Raw genomic sequence first — 25,117 nt, forward strand, 5'->3', positions numbered from 1 at the left:
CTGGCTCCGTCACTGACTGACGAAGCATAGAGTCATTCATACAAGATGGCGGACAGTTAAGATGATACAGTGCAGGATGGCAGGTGATTGAGCGTCTCTGTAGAAGACTTTCATCACGCCTGAGAGCTCTCTCTGTCCGGAGGTGTGGAGGGGGAGACGATGATGGACTATTACAGAGCATATGATGTCTGATTCAAACACGGTTAGGAGTTAGGGAACGAGAGGTCTCTATGTGTGTGTGTGTGTGCGCGCGTTTAGGTGTGTGCGTTTGTGCGTGTGTGCGCGTGTCTAATCTCCGCAAGGAGGAAAAGACGGGGATCGTGTTTCTACAGCAGAGGAAGAGAAAGAGGAGAGGAGGCAAAGAGGAGAATGTGTTGTTTCTCCTGACGAGCTTTGCAGTGACCTGACTACTGAGCTTCCCTCAAGGTCATGGGAGCCGGGGAGGCCAATGAGATAAACCCACACCAAGTACATCAGATCCTGTTACACTGCTACAAAATCACAACTCTCTCCTCCACTGACATCTACAGGTATATAACGGGCCTTAATTCCTTTTGCACACAACCTTTGCTCAGAAATACCGGTAGGGTACTTTCAAATTCTTAAGGCTATTTAAACCAGTATGAATATTACTTGTATAAAAATAAGGCTATCGAATAGGCCTACATAGTTTATCAATTACAAATAATTAATTTGATCTGGCTCCGAGAGACTGCGCAACCAGGCCGAATGGCCTATCAAAATACCGGTAGACCGAAAAAAGTTATTTCAATCTTAATTTGCACTAATGTGAAAACGATTAATTAACAACTGCGTTCTGCGGGTGAAAATAAATTTTGTAGGCTAGACAACACTGCCTGTTAAATTATTGGGATGTTTTACCATCTTTAGGTTACAGTCTACACATAGATAATCCAAAAGGCTGAACAATAATAGATCGACCAAACAAGTTTACCACGTTCGCCCCTATCATTATTGTTCATTATTGTTCATAAGTCTGCTGTGACACAGACATAGGATATATTGTTTTGGAGGGCTATACTTATATATATAATATATATATATATATATACTTATATATACTTATACTTATATATATACTACGTAAATAACTTTGTCATGCATATTTCGGTATTTTGGAGGGCTAGGCCTACATTGTTGAAAAAGTGTTAGTAAAGTAAGGGCAAAAGTTGTGTTGAAAATAACAATGTCTTTCTTCTTATTTTGGCAGGCTATAGAGCAAAATGACATTCTACATTTAGAGTCCATGAAAGTGTCGGCTGGATGTAATGATGAAAGTGTCATGATGAATGTGTTGACTCGATGTAACAAACGCCTTGATTAAATACACACTCTCTTCACTGTCTCACTCTCTCCACTGTCTCAGTCTCTTCACTGTCTCACTCTCTTCACTGTCTCACTCTCTCCACTGTCTCAGTCTCTTCACTGTCTCTCTCTCTTCACTGTCTCACTCTCTTCACTGCCTCACTCTCTTCACTGTCAGTCTCTTCACTGTCTCACTCTCTCCACTGTCTCAGTCTCTTCACTGTCTCTCTCTATTCACTGTCTCTCTCTTCACTGTCTCTCTCTCTTCACTGTCTCACTCTCTCCACTGTCTCACTCTCTCCACTGTCTCTCTCTGTTCACTGTCTCTCTCTCTTCACTGTCTCTCTCTCTTCACTGTCTCACTCTCTTCACTGTCTCACTCTCTCCACTGTCTCTGTCTCTTCACTGTCTCTCTCTCTTCACTGTCTCACTCTCTTCACTGCCTCACTCTCTTCACTGTCTCACTCTATTCACTGTCTCTCTCTCTTCACTGTCTCACTCTCTCCACTGTCTCACTCTCTTCACTGTCTCACTCTCTCCACTGTCTCTGTCTCTTCACTGTCTCTGTCTCTTCACTGCCTCACTCTCTTCACTGTCTCACTCTCTTCACTGTCTCTCTCTTCACTGTCTCACTCTCTCCACTGTCTCAGTCTCTTCACTGTCTCTCTCTATTCACTGTCTCTCTCTTCACTGTCTCTCTCTCTTCACTGTCTCTCTCTCTTCACTGTCTCTCTCTCTTCACTGTCTCTCTCTGTTCACTGTCTCTCTCTCTTCACTGTCTCTGTCTCTTCACTGTCTCTCTCTCTTCACTGTCTCACTCTCTCCACTGTCTCTGTCTCTTCACTGTCTCTCTCTCTTCACTGTCTCTGTCTCTTCACTGTCTCTCTCTCTTCACTGTCTCACTCTCTCCACTGTCTCTGTCTCTTCACTGTCTCTCTCTCTTCACTGTCTCTCTCTCTTCACTGTCTCTCTCTCTTCACTGTCTCTCTCTCTTCACTGTCTCTCTCTCTTCACTGTCTCTCTCTCTTCACTGTCTCACTCTCTTCACTGTCTCTCTCTCTTCACTGTCTCACTCTCTTCACTGTCTCAGTCTCTTCACTGTCTCTCTCTCTTCACTGTCTCTCTCTCTTCACTGTCTCTCTCTCTTCACTGTCTCTCTCTCTTCACTGTCTCACTCTCTTCACTGTCTCTCTCTCTTCACTGTCTCACTCTCTTCACTGTCTCAGTCTCTTCACTGTCTCTCTCTCTTCACTGTCTCTCTCTCTTCACTGTCTCACTCTCTTCACTGTCTCACTCTCTTCACTGTCTCAGTCTCTTCACTGTCTCACTGTCTCAGTCTCTCCACTGTCTCATCATAACCGTTTCCCATCACACTTATATTTATCACTTATATATATATATATATATATATATATATATATATATATTTGCCAGTATTCAACAAACTGGGTTACAACCAGCTAAATTGGCATGTTCAAAGATGGCCAAAAGAAAAGTCGACAGTGAAATATTAAAGGAGTACTTCACCGCTGGGAATCTAAAGGTCAATTGAAATTGGGTCAACTATGTAGTAGAAATGTGCAGTTTTTGGTGCAATTTGTGCCTTATGGCCAAAGAAAAGGCAGAAAATGCATTTCTTGCTCAAACGGAAGAAACTACCACAATGCATTGCGCTCGCTGCCTTCCGTGGCCACACCCAATGGGTGGCGTGTGGACCCAGATGAGGAACCGGCTGCCAGCTGTCTTGCGCGCAACCTTGAGCAAAACGCATTTGCCTACATGCTTTGATCCCATTGTGTTTTTAAGCTAATAACTTCCAGCTATAGTCATCTGAAGGCATTTACTCCAAATGGTTCAAGAAGAGCTTTCAATTTACTTTGGTCAATATATACTAAATATTTAATAGGCAATTCAGATGAATGGATCGAAAAATATGCCTTCATCCTCCCTCCAACGAGCACCAAACCAATGTGCTTAACATGCAGAAACGGTACAGTAGCTATTGTGAAACGGTACAGTAGCTCATTTGAAATGCCACTATGAAAAAAAAACAATCATTTTGAAGTGACCTTTCCTCAGAATTCAAAACTAATAACCAGAAAAATCAACGGGACGAAATTAAGAGGAAAGGATATAGGAGGTGAGGAGGTAAGACAGGAGGTGAGGAGAGGAGACAGATGGACAGGAAGGAGACAAGAGGAGAGGAGACAGGACTTGAAATTTGATTCACCTTTGTTGGGAAGGGTGATGGGGAAATGGTGATTTGTATTATAATTGTTTTCTTAAAAGACGGACCTTGGGATTATTGGATAAAAAAAATGGTGTGACCTTTAGGATTTGAATTTGAGTACCCCTGGTGTATAGTGTACTACTGTGTATACAGTACCAGTGTGTAAACAGTACTAGTGTGTATACAGTACTAGTGTGTATACAGTACTAGTGTGTAAACAGTACTAGTGTGTATACAGTACTAGTGTGTATACAGTACTAGTGTGTAAACAGTACTAGTGTGTATACAGTACCAGTGTGTAAACAGTACCAGTGTGTAAACAGTACTAGTGTGTATACAGTACTAGTGTGTATACAGTACTAGTGTGCGTACAGTACTAGTGTGTATACAGTACTAGTGTGCGTACAGTATACTGTTGTACTCACCGCAGTGCTGGCAGCCGCCTGTTTGGATTCTTCGGTCAGGAAGGTCAGCATCTGCTCCACCTTCTGCTCCTCCTCCTCGCTGATGTAGTCCGTGTCTGCAAACACACACACACACACACACACACACACACACACACACACACACACACACGCAGGTAAACACACACACACACACACACACACACGCACGCACGCAGGTAAACACACACAGTACATACATCTTACAGAATGCAGGTATTGGCAGAAATGCACTACAGCCTAAACTGTACCTTGTTCAAGAGAGCGTCATCAAATCAAATCAAACTTTATTTGTATAGTGCATCCCTTTGCAGCCCACTAGGGTACCCCTTGTCCTCCCAGCTCACACCCAGGAATGAAATAACACTGGTTCTCACTACAAGTCTACCACAACTCAGTGACACCATATGCCGCGGAGTAGTGATACAAAAGCCCTTTCCCTCAGCGAAGAATACACACACAGACGCTTACCCAAACACACCAAACACACACACCAGTTCTAAACCCTATACCTTGTACCCGTACAGTAATTAATTATCCCAACGTTGGTTCACTGTAGTAAATTAAATTAAATTACAGGGCCTGAGGGAGGGGTCTTTATTCGGCTACACGTGACACACACATTGCACACAGTGAGCGATGACACGGCAAACAGCACACACACGTGCCATTTTTCGGCCGTCGCCAATGGAAATGGTCCGCTGCATTTCTCCCATCCAAGCTGTCCTTCTCAAGCGGCAGCCAGGAGCAGTGGCCAGCCTTCGTTCATGGCGCCCGGGGACCAAGTCCAAGTGTTCAGTCCAAGTCTTGGTCAGGGAGCGAACTGAAGAGCATCTGTTCTTCTGCATGTTTTTCGTATTGGGTTCTTTGGGAGGAACACGGGGAGAACATGCAAACTCCTCACAGAAGAACAGGAGGCCTTCTTGCTGTGAGGCGACAGTACTAGGTACAATGTGCGGCATGTGAGCAATTTTAGGGTTTAGTGTCTTGCTCGAGGACATTTCGGCACAATGCCGGGAGCTGGGATCGAACCGGAGACTTCGCGATCCCCAGCCGGCCGCTCTACCTCCAGAGCTACGCCCCGCCCTAGTAATACGGAGTCTGCATGATCACTACTATGAATGAAAGACGATGTGGGTATGGGCTGCCGTGGTTGTGTGAGCGCAATATTGATCCCTCAGCAGAATTCAAGGATAGAGTTGCAGCTGGGAAAATGACTGATCAAGCGTTTTTCAGCTTAAATTAAAGATTTTTCAAAAGATTAACATTCTGAACTCCCTCCCTCTGAAAATAATTTTATAATGAAATGCTGACAGAGCACATCAGAGTAAGAAATGGGAGCGGGGGCATCTATTCTTAAACCATCTATCAAGAGAGCCATCTTTATTCTTTATGCTCCCCATCAGTCACTAGTTCTGTCAGCCCCCAGCCCAGGGGTATCCTTCTTAACAGCCTCAGTCAATGAGAGTGAAGGGGGGGGGGGGGGCAGAGAGAGAGAGAGAGAAAGAGGGAGACCCCTGCCAGCCTAATCATAGTCCTGTAGCACTCTTACTTCTATTGGGCAGATAATTGGAGTAGTGTTACCCTTTGTAAAGCCTCTCTCCGGTCCCCAGCCAGCCTCCCCCACTCCCTCTCCCTCCACCCCTCCCCTGTCCGAACTCAAAGTTGTTTTTTTCCGTCTCCCAAATAGTCTTTTTTTTCTCCTCACCCGTCCCCACCCTCTCATCTCACCCAACCATCCCGATCCTCCTGCTTCCCCAGTAGTAATTTCATGGCTGTCTGCTCTCACACTGTCTAAACCAGCCCTGACACTCCGCAATCATCCCGCGCTCTCGCTGGGCGTCAGACTGATCTACCTGCTATGCTCTGTACTGGGCCCTCGTCACAGAAATATATCCTAAGTGCTTGTCCTATCTTAACTTACAGTAAGTTTCAAAGATAGGATGTTTCCTATCTTCCTATTACAGAAGTGCTGAACTCATGGCTGTGCCCTATCTTATCTCAGGCCTCCTATCTTATCTTAAGAAATGCTACTGTAACTATAGAGTGTCTAAGCGGAAGCAGGAACCAAAAAACCCCATGGGATGGAAAAATTATGAATGGTAGGGTAACACTTTACAATAAGGTGACATTAATAAGCATTAGTTAATGCATTATTAAGCATTAAGTAACAGTTAACTAATGTCTCTATTAACCATTTACTAATGTTATTTATGTTAATTAAGTTTAACTCACCTACCTCTAACCCTAACCTTAACTAAGGTATTAATTAACATTAGTAACCTGACCTAACCCTAAATAAGCATTAGTTAATAGTTAAATAATGTTTTTGTGACCCTTATTGTAAAGTGTGACCAATTGGTAGTCTATGGCGAGAGAGAAATAATTTATTGATCCCATTTGAATTGTGCCATTTTACTCATCTCTCGCAAGTTAGCAAATATTAGCTACTTTAGCCGACATTACACTCATTTAAAGCTCACCAAAACTTTGCAAAGCCGATCCCGCATGGCCAGACTCTCTTAATAATTTTAAACTCTTGCAGGAATAACTGCTTTAGAGTTTTATGACAAACTGTGACTGTCTTGACTTGCTAAATTGGGGATCACAAAATTATTCGTCTCTCGCGATTGACTACCGTACAATTTTTTTTCCGAAATAAGGTCCCATGGGACGACACTTCCTGCTTCCTGCTTCCCCCTCCCCTTCCACACCAGCCAAAATATCAACGGGTCTCACTTGTCACTGGCTTGCTAGATTGACATCATGGACAAAAAAAAAGATGGGTGTTCAATTTTAGCCATGAGGAGTTGCAGGCTCTGTGGGAAACTTATATTGCAGCGCCAGAGTACAGATGGCTTGGACGAGGTCCCTGGCCTACTGTACCTGCTTTACAGTACTCTCTCTCGTACAAATTGTAAATAAGCCTGTTTTAAATGCAGAGACAGGTGGCTGCAGACTGTATCCCTCCTTCTCTCTCTCTCTCTCTCTCCACCCACACTTCCCTCTCCCTCTCTCTCTCTCTCTCATCACTCTCTTTCAGGCCCTGGGTTAAACAGGCCGATCCCATTTCCCTTCTGAGTGTAGTGTTCAGCTAGTGTTCAGCAGGGCTGTGGCCATGTTGGCAGGTCGCCACACAGCACTCACAGGGTAATGATTACCAGCCTCACCTGCTGTCTGGCATATGGAGGAGAGAGAGAGAGAGAATGAGAGAGAGAGAGAGAGAGAGAGAAAGAGAGAGAGAGAGAAAGAGAGAGAATGGAGAGATGGGGAGAGAAAACACTATGTGCTCTCCACTGACCAGCATCCCACTGCTGTTCCCCACAGTATGTACAGTACGCCCACGTACAGTCGTAGTCCCCTGCAAAGACTGCTGGGATATGAGGCCACGATACACAAGATGTCCTGTCCCTCGCTGTTGACTCGTGGACTTGCCATCCTGCTGCCCACAGCTCTGTCCAGGAGACGGGCGGTGACGTGCTGCTGTGCTCAAACAAAGACTTGTAATGCGAAGCCCAGGATGTTCAGCTGCTGCCTTTCTTACCCAGTACGTGTTAAGAGACCAGCGTTTAAATCCCGGCGCTGGTCAATTTAGTCCTCCTCTCCCCGCTGACTCTCGCCCCTCGCTGTCCTCATTCTGTCTGAAACACAGTGATTAAGTACCGCGGGACATCCCACTCCCCTTACACCGGCTGGCGCTTCAGCGGCAGAGAGCAGGCGAATATCGTCCAGCCGGGGGGGGGGGGGGGGGTGTCGGCGAGAGGACGCGTGGGACAGACGCCCCGACGGGGAGGACGTGAGCAAAGCACATACCCGACACCAATCTGTCTCCATTTGGGCCACGCTAAAGAGGAACTCGTAGCCAAACATGAATGGAAGTGAATAGTGATGGAAATACATCATAGGCCCTATTCCACCAAAAATCCAACATGGCGAAGGGTGTGGAGAGGCATGTTTTGGCCGGTTCTGGGCGGGTCTTGTTGGTCCAGCAGTGGTCCGCAGCTGCTGTCTGTCTAAGCCAACGGCAGATGGGACGGCATCTCGCGAGCTCTCTGCTAATCTGTGGCGACGTCGTCCTGCGTACTAGCTGGGGATGCGTTCGAAATGCCAAGCGAATGAAACTGTACCGTCCCAGCTGGCGAGCGACCCAGTCCTGGGACTGATCTGGAGAAAAGAAGCATCTCTGATGCCGCCGCTGCTCGCCAGTTCTCTGACTAACGGACAACAATCAGAAATGAACACATCCAACCCCCTCCCAGGACACACACCCCAGGACACACACCCCAGGACAGCCTCCATGCAGGACACAGTGACCCAGGACACAGTCCTTCAGGACACGGCCTCCAGGACAGAGATACCAGGTGTGGATCGATACTGACAGCAGAAGGCGAAGAGATTATTTGCTCCAGTGACAAGAGTTGTTGTAACACCAGTAGTGATTAAGAAGTGAGGGTTCTGAACATCAATAGAAAGATAGATGACAATTGCAACACTGAGAAGGAGACAGATGGGAAGGTTCTTGTCAGGGAACATCTAAAAAGAGAACCATCAGAGATACGCATGACTCATGACAGCACTTAAGAACCGACTCGTATGGAATTCTGGTGCCAAAATGTAATTGAATCAAACCTTTATTTTCACGTGAAAGGCACTGAGGTTTCCCTCATTTACAGTCATGTCAAGCTTAAATACAGAATTTTTTTTGGGCTCCAAGTGCGATAGCAGTGTCGGGATGGATAGAGCAGGATTTTATGACATCTCTGTCTCGCTGACGATCACTCTCTCTCACACTGAGCAGCTCGTGTAGAAACAGACGCGGGGGCCGTCGATCAAGAGTACGCCTCCCTGACGCTTCCTGGTTTATACGTCAGAAGGAACTCACGAAAGAGAGTGAGCGGCTTGAGAAACAGTGCGCGGGACGTGACGCATGGGACAGACGCGTGGGACAGGCGTGGGACAGGCGTGGGACAGACGCCTCGGCAGGGAGGAAGTGAGCAAAGCACATACCTAACACCAATCTGTCTCCGTTTGGGCCACCCCAGTGAGGAACTCATAACCAAACATGAATGGAAGTGAATAGTGATGGAAATACATCATAGGCCCTATTCCACCAAAAATCCAACATGGCGAAGGGTGTGGAGAGGCAGCTTTTGGCCTGTACTGGGCGGGTCTTGTTGGTCCAGCAGTGGTCCGCAGCTGCTGTCTGTCTAAGCCAACGGCAGATGGGACGGCATCTCGCAAGCTCTCTGCTAATCTGCGGCGACGTCGTCCTGCGTACTAGCTGGGGACGCGTTCGAAATGCCAAGCGAATGAAACTGTACCGTCCCAGCTGGCGAGCGACCCAGTCCTGGGACTGATCTGGAGAAAAGAAGCATCTCTGATGCCAGCGCTGCTCGCCAGTTCTCTGACTAACGGACAACAATCAGAAATGAACACATCCGATGTTTCCAGTAAGCTTCCAGTAGTAGGTGTGATCGGGTGGTAAATGTTGAATGTGTGGAGGCTTTCTCCTCACAGTAGTGGTTCTGCAGCAGCACCAAGCTAGACAGCCTCCACCATGTTCTCCCCGTGCTCTCCCCTCCTTACCAGGTGAGGAGCTTTCCCACACCAACCCCCTCCCAGGACACACACCCCAGGACACACACCCCAGGACAGCCTCCAGGACACAGCCTCCATGCAGAACACAGTCACCCAGGACACAGTCCCTCAGGACACGGCCTCCAGGACAGAGATACCAGGTGTGGGTCGATACTGACAGCAGAAGGCGAAGAGGTTATTTGCTCCAGTGACAAGAGTTGTTGTAACACCAGTAGTGATTAAGAAGTGAGGATTCTGAACATCAATAGAAAGATAGATGACAATTGCAACACTGAGAAGGAGACAGATGGGAAGGTTCTTGTCAGGGAACATCTAAAAAGAGAATCATCAGAGATACGCATGACTCATGACAGCACTTAAGAGCCGACTCGTATGGAATTCTGGTGCCAAAATTTAATTGAATCAAACCTTTATTTTCACGTGAAAGGCACTGAGGTTTCCCTCATTTACAGTCATGTCAAGCTTAAATACAGAATTTTTTTGGGCTCCAAGTGCGATAGCAGTGTCGGGATGGATAGAGCAGGATTTTATGACATCTCTGTCTTGCTGACGATCACTCTCTCTCACACTGAGCAGCTCGTGTAGAAACAGACGCGGGGGCCGCCGATCAAGAGTACGCCTCCCTGACGCTTCCTGGTTTATACGTCAGAAGGAACTCACGAAAGAGAGTGAGCGGCTTGAGAAACAGTGCGCGGGACGGGACGCATGGGACAGACGCGTGGGACAGGCGTGGGACAGACGCCTCGGCAGGGAGGAAGTGAGCAAAGCACATACCTAACACCAATCTGTCTCCGTTTGGGCCACCCCAGTGAGGAACTCATAACCAAACATGAATGGAAGTGAATAGTGATGGAAATACATCATAGGCCCTATTCCACCAAAAATCCAACATGGAGAAGGGTGTGGAGAGGCATGTTTTGGCCTGTTCTGGGCGGGTCTTGTTGGTCCAGCAGTGGTCCGCAGCTGCTGTCTGTCTAAGCCAACAGCAGATGGGACGGCATCTCGCAAGCTCTCTGCTAATCTGCGGCGACGTCGTCCTGCGTACTAGCTGGGGATGCGTTTGAAATGCCAAGCGAATGAAACTGTACCGTCCCAGCTGGCGAGCGACACAGTCCTGGGACTGATCTGGAGAAAAGAAGCAACTCTGATGCCGCCGCTGCTCGCCAGTTCTCTGACTAACGGACAACAATCAGAAATGAACACATCCAATGTTTCCAGTAAGCTTCCAGTAGCTACAGGTAGGTGTGATCGGGTGGTAAATGTTGAATGTGTGGAGGCTTTCTCCTCACAGTAGTGGTTCTGCAGCAGCACCAAGCTAGACAGCCTCCACCATGTTCTCCCCGTGCTCTCCCCTCCTTACCAGGTGAGGAGCTTTCCCACACCAACCCCCTCCCAGGACACACACCCCAGGACACACACCCCAGGACACGGCCTCCAGGACACACACCCCAGGACACACACCCCAGGACACACACCCCAGGACACACACCACAGGACAGCCTCCAGGACACAGCCTCCATGCAGAACACAGTGACCCAGGACAGTCTCTCAGGACACGGCCTCCAGGACACAGATACCAGGTGTGGATCGATACTGACAGCAGACGGCGAAGAGGTTATTTGCTCCAATGACAAGAGTTGTTGTAACACCAGTAGTGATTAAGAAGTGAGGGTTCTGAACATCAATAGAAAGATAGATGACAATTGCAACACTGAGAAGGAGACAGATGGGAAGGTTCTTGTCAGGGAACATCTAAAAAGAGAACCATCAGAGATACGCATGACTCATGACAGCACTTAAGAGCCGACTCGTATGGAATTCTGGTGCCAAAATGTAATTGAATCAAACCTTTATTTTCACGTGAAAGGCACTGAGGTTTCCCTCAATTACAGTCATGTCAAGCTTAAATACAGAATTTGTTTGGGCTCCAAGTGCGATAGCAGTGTCGGGATGGATAGAGCAGGATTTTATGACATCTCTGTCTCGCTAACGATCACTCTCTCTCACACTGAGCACCTCGTGTAGAAACAGACGCGGGGGCCGTCGATCAAGCGTACGCCTCCCTGACGCTTCCTGGTTTACAGTATACGTCAGAAGGAACTCACGAAAGAGAGTTCTCTCTACCACTCCCCCCGCCCACCACCCCCCCGCCATCTCGTCAGCAACCACCCCCCCCCCTTCCCCCTTGATTCTTCTGCTGAGGGAGAGAGGCGGAGGGGGGTCGGAGAGTCGGAGTGAGATCTGAAGTGGTAATATAACCTCCGTCGAGGCTCGCTCGCTCCCTCTGTCTTTCCTCGGGGCGGGTGCGTGTTTTGGAAGAAAGGACTCTCCCTCTTTCTTGCTCTGAAGGCTACGTTTTAACTACCTCTGAAACTCATCCATAATGCATTGCTGCCAGAGCAGTGGTTCGCACGCACGCACGCACGCACACACAGACAGACACATGCGTGCACACGCGCGCATACACACACACAATCTCCTTGGGGTTGTCCTTGTGTGTATTTTACTATAACATAAAGTACTCTTAACACCACTTTAGTACACAGCATGTGTGTGTGTGTGTTTAGGTCAAATAGAACAGTTCAAAGACTTTGTGAATGTCATCAGGTGGTGCAGCAAATGGTGTCCTGACTACAAGCAGAGAGACAGAGAGGAGAGAGAGAGGAGAGAGACAGAGAGGAGAGAGAGAGGAGAGAGAGACAGAGAGGAGAGACAGAGAGGAGAGACAGAGGAGAGGAGAGACCAGAGAGGAGAGAGAGAGGAGAGACAGAGAGGAGAGAGAGAGAAGAGACATTGGAGAGAGAGGAGAGAGAGACAGAGGAGAGAGAGAGACAGAGAGGAGAGAGAGAGACAGAGGAGAGAGAGTGGAGAGAGAGACAGAGAGGAGATAGACGGAGAGAGAAGAGGAGGGAGAGACAGAGAGGAGAGACAGGTAGACAGAGAGGAGTGAGAGGTAGACAGACGAGACAGAGGGAGAGATAGAGAGGTAGACAGACGAGACCGAGGGAGAGATAGAGAGGTAGACAGACGAGACTGAGGGAGAGATAGAGGTAGACAGACGAGACCGAGGGAGAGATAGAGAGGTAGACAGGCGAGACCGAGGGAGAGATAGAGAGGTAGACAGACGAGACAGAGGGAGAGATAGAGGTAGACAGACGAGACTGAGGGAGAGATAGAGAGGTAGACAGATGAGACCGAGGGAGAGATAGAGAACAAGACAGACGAGACAGAGGGAGAGTGGGTGGTGAGGGAGATCAGGAGGAACAGCCAGAGTAGGGTCACTGGTGAGAATAACCCTGAGTCCTTGTCATTCACTGCTGTTATCATCAGCTGTTAGGCCTGGGGGTGACGTCTCCTTCTCCTCTCTAACTTGAATGTCCTCAGAGAGGTAATTTTTGTTGCAGCATCCCGCACAGCACCAATTTATCCGAAGAACAAACAAAATCATGCAAAAGCAAGAAAACTGGCTACCTGCAGTAAACAGTCACAAAACTGAACAGGTGCTAGCTCAAAGCAAATATTAGTTACAGCTCACCCAACTGCAGCAGTGCTTTTGAAGCTGTTGGTGTGGTAACATTGAAAAATAATTATAATCCGAAAGTGAGTGTCCCCTTCTCCACCTGCGCAATCACAGGACAACAGAGACAGATGAAGACCTGCCAAATTGCCTTCGCTTCAGGTTTGTTGCGGACTGTCTAGAAGTTTATAAAATGTTTCTACTGTAGATCGTCTCTCACAAGCGCCCCCCGGGCACATTCATCCTCTCTCGTCCCATTACCCTTGGAGGTCCGCCATATATTTCCATTCACAGCATTATCCAGAGAGTTAAAGGGCTCAGTCACCACATAGTACATGTTAAACATAAGTGAAATATACAATATAATAGCAGAATGAATAACTGTTACACTAGCCTTTTATCCCGTCATGTAAATTACATACAGCAGCATGGGGAACAATGATCATTAGAATAACACATATTGTGGCATATCACCTACTGTTCAAAACCCTCATGTTCACCTATAGAGCACTAGATGGTCTTGCCCTGGATTACATCTCAGAACTCCTGGAGTATACATCCACAAAAAAAACATCAAGAACCCTTAGATCAGGTGACCAGAGACTGCTACACGTCCCCCGGTCTAACCCGGTCTCAAGAGTCATAGTCATAGTCAATTTATTTATATTAATTCCAACTGTTTAGGTTGCCCAAAGCGTGGGTTCCAAGGAGGAGAAAACATTGAAAAATTTAGCAACATTCGACAGACAAGATACCAACATTAGAACTGTACAACAACAAACAGGCGAGGGGATAGGAGCAATAGGGACCACAAAAACACATTCAACATGGAGGACATCTCAGTAGTCTAGTAGCCCCCAGAAGTGAGACTTCAGCTCTCTTTTGAATGTTCCAAGATCAGGGGCAGATCTAATGTCCATTGGCAGAGTGTTCCATAGCCTTGGCGCTGCCACTGCGAAGTATCGGTCTCCTCTGCTGACCATGTTTGACCGGGGGATGTTTAAAAGTCTCTGGTCACTTGATCTCAGGGTCATTGATGTTGAGGTGTACTGTATGAGTTCTGTGATGTAATCTGGAGCAAGACCTTTGAGTGCTTTATATACAAACAGGAGGGTTTTGAACTGTACTCTCTGTCGCACCGGGAGCCAATGGAGGGAGGCCAGGACTGGAGAGATGTGTTCTCTCCTCTTGGTGCCCTTCAGAAGCCTGGCAGCGGCATTCTGCACCAGCTGGAGGCGAGAGATGGTTTCCTCTGAGATCCCGGTGTACAGAGAAGGTGATGGAGGCTTTGCAGTAGCAGCAGCATGGCTGTGGAATGCACTGCCACTGGACATTAGAACTGACCCTGATCTGACTACATTCAAGAGAGAGCTCAAGACATATTTCTGCCGCAAATTGAATTACTGAGATGTGCTCCATATCTGATTTGTATTTTCCTTACTATCTGACTATTCTTGTTGCTCATTACCCTTAGTGGAGTTCTATATCTCTGTTTCCTTCCTCTGCTCAGTTTTTGTCTTCATGTTTTCACCTGATGGAACCCACACTTTGGGCGACCTGATCAGCTGTAAATATTATGCGTTTAACAAATAAAGATGACTATGACTATTGTAAGTATCTGTATAGCTCATACAGTACAGGTGTCACAACACAACTTGTCTTTGAAATCGAGTTTAACATGTTTTTGAATTATTTTTCACGGTGCCCACCCACATCCATTGTATGACCTAAACGGTGATAGAGCAATTATCAGACTTTCTCAAAAGTGCTAGTTTTGTCGACGTTTTGATCTGAACCATTGTATATGATCATAAGTAACCTTAAAGTCCAGGTTAACCCAGTTCAAATTTTTGTTATGAGCTTCACACACCACAGGAAAACATATCATTAACCACCCAGCCAAATCTGAGTGATTAAAAATGTCGCTAAGTATATAAAATAAGGCTTCAAAATCGGTTAAAAATCAGCAGCATTCTCTGGTCTGAGACTGTGGGGGCGTGTCTGCTGAAGGCACCGAAGCCACACCCAATTGCGTGGGGAGGGGGTGTGGAGGGAAGAACCTGTCAAATAGTAGTTCTCTGGTCTGCATATTGTCACACTGGCACGCCGTCTCTTTTGTGGTAGGAAGGCACAGCTTTGTGAAAACAGAGAGGAGTTGAAATTACACTTGTCTAATGAGTCAAACGCACAGATGCTTCCTCCTAACCTACCTCCTGACAAACAACACAGGTAAAACTGTAGCTACTCTATACCAACGCGCCAGTGTTACTGCCCTTAGATGCAAAATACAAAAACAGGCAACGAGGAATGTATGAGTCTGTCCCTATTTTCTCCCTGCCACCTCCGGACCCATTCCTATCCCTAACAGGCGATCCTGTCGTCCCTTGGGATCAATGGAAAAAGTTGTTTAAAATGTACCTTTTAGTCACTGGCTTGAACAGCGCTGATAGCGCGAAGAAGCGTACACTACCGGAGTTGATAATCGGGACAGACTCATCCACTCTCGTTGGCAATGTTATGTGTGAGAATAACGAGCACTCGGCTTCAACTTTCCCTCTCATATCCAACAGAACTGGAATGTTCAGCCAGTAGCCGCCGAGCACCGCTTCACTGGGAGAGGGTGCGTCTTTCTCCAGCTGCAGCTGGTCTACCTAACCATCCCCCTCGCTCCCGTCTCCCGGTCTCCCGCTGGAGAAATGTATTGTTACCATTACCGGTGAACCCATACGCATATCAGGTGCCACAAATATGGCAGGCAGTTTCTGTATAGTTAACGCTTATAGTCATAATATATCATCCGTAACGTTATTTGGTGGGTGGTCGCCTGGTCGGTGCTGCTAGCTATGTTAGCTAGACTAAGGTTATATACACACTCCCATCTGCAACAAGCTACATAGATAATGTTAGCTATAATTCCTCCTAAGATTACATATAATTAATCATAGCTGACATTACCACATAAATGTCAAGACACATTTTGTAGATTAACGTAGCAGTGTATTTTCCTATTGCTTACGTTACCTAGCTAACGTTATAACGTTAATTAGCTATAAGCACACAAGGCAGCGGTGTCGGCACCAAAGGTTGATGCGACAGGAGGAGAATGGAGGCCGGGGAGGGAGATGGTTGGCTCCGCCGAATTCACCAGGACCAGTCGTGAGTCCGTGAAACCCAAAAGCCTCATATTATAATTGCAGAAGCTTTCGGGAGTGAAATGTTTGCTACAGAGGCGGGCGCTAGCGGTGACAGACTCCTCTGTAACACCATGGCTCTTCAAAAATGCTAACCCATTTGCTTCTCATTTCAGCTTTACTCGGGAGTGAAAGAAGGAGACCTTATCATCCCATTCCTGCTGGCATCCAGGAAGGATGCATTTTCGTTTAGTTTTATGCATAGGCATTGCTAACTAAGTAAAACTAGCTAATTCTAGACTGTTGGTTAAAACTAGCTAATTCTAGACTCAAGATTGAGCAGAACCGAAGATTCAAATCCGTTCTAGCTTTATATAGTGTTAGGGCGGGGATATGCTAAGAACACCGCTCTACGTCATCCGGTACCGTTTTTAAGCCCGCCCAGAAAATCCAGAAATCAAAACTGGTCAAAAACACAAAACTGGTCTAACTTCACAATTCAGTACTACACATGGTTCATCCCATTTTTACATGTTATCAGCAATGCATCACTAACACATAGAATGTGTTTTCAAGCAAATCTCTGATTTTGGTTAACTGGGACTTTAAATCAGGGCTAAACATGCATTTTCCCTTTACTACTCCTTTAATTTCTTGTTTAGTTGAGTTATTGCTGAGATACTGAATGAGTTGGGAGGTGGAACAGATGTGCGTTCTCTAGATGCCTACAGTACTTCGGCTGTGGGTGCTCTGCTACAAGAAAATACCTGTAGATTAAAAAAAAACACCAGGTAGGAATGCGGCGCTCCGAAGAAGATAAAGGTGCAACACTTTTGATGGTTCAGTTAACGTTTTCACTGCTGAGCTGACGTGTTTAGGCGAAATACCTTCCCCAGAGTGAACGAAGGCATTTTGCAGATACAAATCAGCTCAGCATTAAGAATGTGAACTGAACCGTCGAAGGTCTGGTGTCTTTATCTTCTTTGGAGTGCCTCTTTCCTACCTGGTGTTTTTTTAATCTATAATGACTGAGTTGTTAGGTCCATGCCCCCCTCCTCACCCCTCTGGTACCCTCTCTCCTCCTGTGTCTCAACCTCGCCTCGACCTTGTCAATGTGCTAGTAAAAAAAGCCGAGAACGTGATTGTTATAGCAGACTCTCGCAGCGGTTCAGAAGAGACACATTTGAACAGCCGACGGTTACGCTCCCAAGCGGAGTGAATTATGGAAAACAGTGTTAGCGCTTAATCTCATCAAGAGTGTCACTCGCAGGCAGCGCCAGAGAGGGCCGGGCCAGCGTCTTCTGCCCCGGTCTGATTAATATTGCTAATGTAACACCTGCCCTGTGGGTGTAGCTCTTAATGAAAAAACCAAACCCCTGCGTGTACAGTTTTCTCAAAAGACCAAGATAACTAGCTGGTCACGACCAGGAGGCAAAGAATATATTACAGGATGACAATTTTGCACAAAATATCAACCAGGGCAGAAATGAGCAGTCCCATCCCTCCAGACCAATAGGCAGCTAATGTAGCAAACTTCCTGGCTGTCATAACCATGTCATCTGCTCCACTGGCACCTCCCCAAGCCCGGCCCCTCCCCTTCCTCAGCTCAGCGTACCATGTGGCAGGGCTGCCTTCAGAAACGAAGGACTAGCTCTTTGAAATCACAAGTGACAGTGGAGCAACAGTTCACCCTTCCTGCATGCTAACATTAGCCATTAGAAGGGGATCCGTTAGACACAATCACCTGACTTAAAGCCGCCGGCAACGGATATTAACGACAGACCACAGCGACAACACCACCACACAATTCAATCCCCCTTTTTTGTTGATGCCTAGCCAGGTGTCCATGGATACCTTTCATCTTCTCCGTCCCCATGGGAACAGAGAGCAGCTGTGGGTGTGAGCAGATCAACTCCCAGACAGAATCCAGGTTACAGGGGGGGGGGTCTCTGCCTGTCTGTCTGTCACACACACTGGGCTGGTGTGAACAAGACACACATGCCATGCATTACATTGCAGTCTTAAATTACAGTTTTCACTATTTGTATTGTGATCTTTAAAATTATTTGCTGCTGTATTTACTAATTCTATATTGTAGAGCATATGAGTATAATCATGTGTAAAGGGCCTTCAAGATACTGTAACATAAAAGTATCAATATTGGCACACATCATACAAAGCAAATGAATGCTTTGGAAGGCTGGGTTTGACATTTAAGGCAAGAGTAGTTCACAGTTACTCTGCATACATGGCTGCTTTTAATGATACACACTGGATTCACCATGAGTGAAAATATTAGCCCTGCAAACACTCTACAATTACCTCATGAAATCCATTAGTTGGTACGTGTCTCACTGTCCCTGACCCTCTCGAGAGTGCATTAGTACAGAAATGAACGGAAACACGCACACATGCATGTGTGTTGGTTGGTTGGTTGGTTGGTTGGGGTGTGTGTGTGTGTGTGTGTGTGTGTGTTGAAGGGTGCTCTTATCTTTTTCTCTTCTTTTATTTCATGCTATAACTGGTATAATTATGTTCTAATTATTCATCCTCCACTGTCCTGCAGTAAAAATAAAGGCATGTTAGGTGAGCAAGTTGTAGGATGGTAGAGGAGGAGGAGGAGAGGAGTTATTACTTTCTAACACTTATAATGTGTTTAGATTAAAAACAAAACAGGGAATTCACTTTCCAGTCACTTTGAGCCAATCACAGTGGGCCGGTTTCCAGGACGCAGATGAAGCCAAGTCCTGGACCATCCCACTTTCTACAGCTAGACTCTAGTGAGGCCCTGTACCCTGGAGGGCAAACATGAAACGAGCTTCACATGCTGGGAAACTTACCATTCAGACAGTCATGCTCAGAAATACAGACAGACAGACAGGCAGACAGACAGACAGACAGACAGACAGACAGGCAGGCAGGCAGGCAGGCAGGCAGGCAGGCAGACAGACAGGCAGGCAGGCAGGCAGACAGACAGACAGACAGACAGAGACAGACAGACAGAGACAGACAGACAGACAGACAGACAGACAGACAGACAGACAGACAGACAGACAGACAGACAGACAGCTACTCACAGGCGTGTAGGGAGAAGTGTTTGCGGTCGGCGGGGGCGGCAGTGTTGGGGACCGCGGTGCCGGGGGCAACGGTGGGCCCTGGAGGGGGCGTGGCTGAAGATCCAGACTCCTCCCCCTCGCCCAAAAGGTGCTGGATGGAGTGGAGCTGGAAACAGGGGTCCGACAACAGCACCACGGCCGCACGAGACACCCTGAGAGAGAGAGAGAGACACAAGCACACACTGTCAGATGGTGCAGTGGAGCCTTGCAGGAATTGGTAAATTACATATAATACTATACATATTTGAACATATAGGTAGCCCCTAAAGGTAAGGCCATTGTACCTACAGTAAAGCACAATCAGACATGCAGAAGTCAAATCACAATCAGAAACAGGTTTGTTGCCAGGTTGGTTTTCACATATGAAGAACTAGCTTTGGTCTGTTGGTGCATAACAATAAACGAAGTGCTAGGAACAGACCGGTCAGAGCAGTGCAAAATATAAGTAGCAAATGCAATTCTATTCAATACAATCTACAATAATGTACAAAATAATACAGTGTCATTGGGGGATCCCGGGCCTTGTTGGTGAGGCCTGTCGCAATCGGCAAGAAACTGTTTTTGAGCCGTGATGTTCTGGTCCTGATGGACTGCAATGCTATCCTGAAATCAGACAGAACTGTCAATTCGTCGCACTCCGCCGAGAACTTCAGTCTGACATTACTTCCACTCTAACCGATTTCCATGGGGGAGGGAGATTCGTAGCCGTGACGACAACCGTGACGACAGACAACACGGAGCGCAGTGAAAGTGAAACAATAATGTAATCGTAGTCGGTTACTGAACGGAGGAAGACTACTTTGTTTCAACAACCAACTACTAGGCTGCCCATCATCCTCCCCTCAAGTAATCTGAGTTCCTAATAGCTCTCGCGCAATGTCACAATGTCCGAATGCACACATGCACAACACTCGACAAACAGCTTGACAACGGCGTTAGTCGTTATCGCTGATTGGCTAATCGATCGTTGATTGGCTAATCGTTAGGACCCGCAGCGCTTATTCGTCTATTTTTTTACTCGGACAATCAGCTGTTTCACACAGCAACACCAGACCAAGAATTAGTCAACTTTGGAGTGGGCGGATTCGAACGTCTGGACCAAGGCTACTGCAAGGGAGGATATGGATCAGGTATGACCACAGGAGACACTTCAGACAGCCTCAGGCTGGCACAGACAAACACTCGAGTAACAAACAACATCAGGCTCTCAAGCACACGCACACACACACACGCACGCACGTACGCACACACACACACACACAAGCATCTGCGCTCCTTCTCCTCTGGTCATTCACAGGCGCAGGTTCTGCTAATGGATCCATGCTCTTCACATCTTCCTCCTCTTATTTTCTGCTTCTCCCTTGCCGTCTCTCTGTCCAACCAATCTCACATCAATCTTTTATACATAACGAGATTAAACTCCGCATGCACAAACAACGCACACGCTCGCGAGCGCCAACACACAGGCGCGCGCGTGAATCCTCTTTAGTTTCTTCTCTTCCAATACAGCCCAGGTGATGCAAGGCTGGGAAATGAGAGCGAGGCCGACGGGGCCTCGCTGAGATGAGAAAGAGCAGCAGAGCTTCAGCGCGCACCTCACTGAATAACCTGCAGGTTTGTCATCTGCAGTAAGAAATAATTACACCAGGAGGGGCATTGTCCCAGAAGAGGGTATATCCAAATCACAGAGACAGAGAAGAGGGGTAAACGAGCCAACATGGTGATGTTTTGCTGAAGCAGAGATGCATTGTCAAATAAATTAAATCAATCAATCAATCAATCAACCAATCAACCAATCAACCAATCAATCAACCAATCAATCAATCAATCAATCAACCAATCAATCAACCAATCAACCAATCAACCAATCAACCAATCAACCAATCAATCAGGTACCTGGACAACTGCTAACTCCTAAGAGTCTAATAGGCACAAGGGTCACCTACACTTCTTTACCACACCATATCAGCTGTGTTTATAGACCTCAGGAGCTACCCTGTTGTAATTGAAGGATTCAGGGGCTGGGCCTGGCTTAACTGAAGCAGTTAATCAGTACACTCTCCCTGCCCTGTGCAGATATTAGTTTCACAGTTTATATGGACTTCTAGCATCCTTTAAATAGCTGGGTAGTACTTACACCTCTATACCACCTCTATACCCCATATTCAAGATACTTCTCACGCAGGAGAAGTAGGGTAAGTCTATTACCAAGTGAAAACTGTTGCTTCAGCACTTTCTGATTTATTACCAGGAAGTCCAGGAATTATGCTTTAATCAAGTAAAGTTCTAAGAGGTCCATTTTGACAAAATGGCCTCAAGCCAGGGGTCTGGTGGTGATGCGTGCGTTTTTATGCCCTCAACCCAGATTTGTTTCCTTGCATATTACTATCAAATTATAGCAGCAAGTATGTTACTGTGAAATACGCATGGAAGTTCAAATATTGTTCATTTCAGTTGTATATCCCCAACTTACTTTAAAATCAAATGAAGTAGGCTACATTTCAACAATATTTCAACCTGTTTATTGACACTTCACATTTAGGAGGGATTTCACATTTAGGAGGGATTATAAATAAAAAGTAGGCTACAAGTTGAGTAAAATTAGGTCTACATTTAAAAACAAGGTAGCTTTTGAAATATATGAGACAAACAGGTTTAGAGCTCTCCAACTCCAACTAATTTTAGCAAGGAATCGCTCTGATTACAGTAACGTTAACGATAGCTAGGCTGTCATGTGTAGACTGGGTGACGTCAGGCAATGAACACAGATTCGATTGGCTAGTGATGCGTGAGAAAGTAAACAAATGCTGTAATATACTACAAAGGCTGCGCAGGCTCAAACTAGTTGCCTACGCTCCGTCAAAAGGGAGAAATTCTCATTGATTTATCGGGTTATAGACGCGGTCCAGATTGGATGGCTTCTGGGTCCGGCTCCGGACCGCGGTCCGCCTGTTGGTGATGGCTGTCCTATAGGCTATTCTGGCCACTGTGTTTTGACAGTTATCCCCACTCTAGGGAGGGTTATTATTTAAGTGAAAATGTAAAATCCATCCCTCCTCAGGCACCATACTGCCTGGCCCCTCCGGGGGGCTGCCTGGAAGCAAAAAAGATCTCAGTACTGCCACCGGACAAATACAGTTACCCTCGGAAATACCACAGATGATATTTCAAAATAGGACAGCTTTATTTATGGAGTTAAAATCACCCAATTATTTAACTGTCAGTTTGCACAGAGGGAGGGGACAGACTCGCTCACTCCCATAAGCGCCTCTAATTAAGCCCTTTGAGTGCTTCTAAAGAGAATAAAATGTACAGTCCGGACTGCCTTTTAAACTCTCTTACTTCTGTAGAAACTAAGCACTGAGTGCTCCTTGTAAGAGAATAAGATTTACAGTCTTCCGGACTCCCTTTTAAACATTTCACTTGCACACTCAAAGAGCTCTTTCTCCACTTGTCCATTCCGCGGCTCAAGTGTTTCCTTACCCTCTAATCAGCAGAAACCAGAAGGCTATCAAAAAGAACAAAAAGCTCCCGTATTGCTTTTCAGCCAGTGTTTACAGCAGGGACTGGTACATCTGTAAGGGCAATCTCCAGAAAAAGGGGCCGTCATGTATCTGTCCCCCCCCCCCCCCCCCCTCCTTCCCCATCGGGGGCTGGCTGAAGTCTTCAGCCGTATCAAACCGCCTCAAACCGGTCTGCCTCCCCCCTCCCTCTTTGCCCGCTGGCTCCGGGACATATCAGCAAAACCATAACCTTATCAAGAGTGTTCAATTCCCTCTCCATTTCCCTCCTGTTTATTCGACTCGGGGGTGGCTGGAGTGTCAAGGCCAAACTGCCTCGGCTCGCTCAGCGCTGGTTCTGTTGACGTCATGGGTTTTTCCATCTCTGCCGGATGGCGGAGGGGCCAGGGTCAGTCCTCCAGCCCTCTGCTCCGCCCAGGTCACAGAATTAATGTTGGGTCTGCCGGTAGATGTATTGATGCGGTAGATGTGGTGATTCCACTAAGGAGAGAGGATTTGTCTGTGTGTCCAAGAGGGGTCGAACCCCGGCCGCCTGAAGGCCAAGCCCAAGGCTCGAACATTAGATAAGCACATAAGCGCGCACACACACACACGAACGAACACACACACACACACACACGAACGAACACACACACAAACAAACACATACTGTACTGTACACACACACGCCACACACAAGCCTGGCAGGCGGTGAGTGGGAGCCACGCCGATGGGCCGGTTTGAAACCAAAACCAAACACATTCCTCACACTCACTTTCTCCAACACTCACGCATTCCCGGTCTCACACACTCTCTGACAGGGCTACTTCGGCTGGACGTTAACACTGACCGCACGGCTGCCCGCCAACAGGGAAGAGGTGATTATTTTAGGGGAGGGTGGAGTTTTATCCAAGGATACGACGGTAGGATGGAGGGAGGATGGGTATAGGGAGTGACACGCGTGGAGGAAATTGAACTGGAGTTTATGACCGGTGGGCGAAGATATAAATCTATTTTCTCTCCCCCGGGCCGTGCTCCCCCTCCCTCCTCCTCTCTCCTCCTCCTCCTCCTGTCCCCTCCAGACCCCAATCTAACGCACGTCTGACGGGGGGCCGCGCGGAACGTGTCGCTGTCGGGTTCGCTGAACAGCTCTCCCGAATACCGAACGCCATGGTAGTCAGGAAGGCGCGGCGGCGGTGGCGACTCTACTTCCCGAGGAGGAAGAGCCTGCGGGGGCGTCTCCCAGAGGCCGCGGCGACGCAGGCTACCGGTCTCAGCGCCGCACGCCGGCCCCTCGGCGGCGGACGGGAGAGCGCCGGACTCCCCCGATTTGAATGAGATTCACACAGCGGCGCGAAAGCCCTTCAGAGGGTTATTATCATCCCCGCCCGGAGTATCGTCAGCTGTTCAGCCCTCTCAGGAGGACTTATCCGGCTCTCGCGGCGGCCCACGTAACTGGGAGAGCCATCTCGCTGCCGGCGCCGTCGGTTTGACCCGCTCCCCCCCCCCCCCCCCCCGGTAGACACTTCAGGTCCGTCACGTCGCGAACAGACACACACAGGAACAGCTTCCGCCCCAGCGCCGGGGGAGAACTAAACACTGCCAAACACTGTCACTGAGTGTTTGGGATCTGCGTGTGACTATATCAGTACCACAATACATTTATAGACATAGTTGATATTTATAGAACACTGCACAGATGCTTACAGTTGCTTACATTTCAACTGCACCTTTGTATGGACGGTATTCCTAACTGTACTGTTATATATTTTGCATTTCAAATTTGTTTGGCTTAAACTCTTTACCGTTTTTAATTGCCGTTTGTTACGCATGATTGCACTGTCAATTCCGTTGCACTCTGTGCAATGACAATAAATGATTCTATCTATCCATCTCCGCCCCCGATCCCTCCCTCTCTCCGTCTTCTCCTCTCCTCCTGAGCCTGTCATCCCTCCCTCCCTCTGTCATCCCTCCCATCTGCTCATTATGCCACCGTTTCAAGAGAGCAGCATGCAGTAAATCAAAGAGTCAAAGATAAAAACTGTGTCCTTAACTGTGCGGAGGTGGATGTCTGTGCGGATGTGTATTTGTGTGTGTGTGTGTGTGTGCTCGCACCCTATGGGAGCGACATGACATTGTCGATCAAAACAAACCCCCCCCCCCACGCCCCATCCTGACCTTAGCAGCCTGGCTTTGAGAGGTCGCACACAGCTGAGCAGAGCGGTAACCGGCCGATTATCCGCCCGGCTGCAAGCT

General features: G+C 47.4%; 1 protein-coding gene across 1 annotated transcript in view; it reads right to left on the reverse strand.

Annotated features, from left to right (window-relative positions):
- Nucleotides 1-25,117, reverse strand: part of rnf123 (ring finger protein 123) — a 132,251-nt gene that overhangs the window by 17,472 nt on the left and 89,662 nt on the right. Inside the window, exons 36-37 of the mRNA XM_084445282.1 lie at nucleotides 19,323-19,513; nucleotides 3,982-4,076 (exon numbers count right to left, since the gene is read on the reverse strand). Coding sequence (XP_084301408.1) covers nucleotides 3,982-4,076; nucleotides 19,323-19,513 — 286 coding nt within the window. The remainder of the gene's footprint in view (nucleotides 1-3,981; nucleotides 4,077-19,322; nucleotides 19,514-25,117) is intronic.

Source organism: Borostomias antarcticus (assembly GCF_949987555.1).
Source record: "Borostomias antarcticus genome assembly, chromosome: 11".
Lineage (NCBI taxonomy): Eukaryota > Metazoa > Chordata > Actinopteri > Stomiiformes > Stomiidae > Borostomias > Borostomias antarcticus.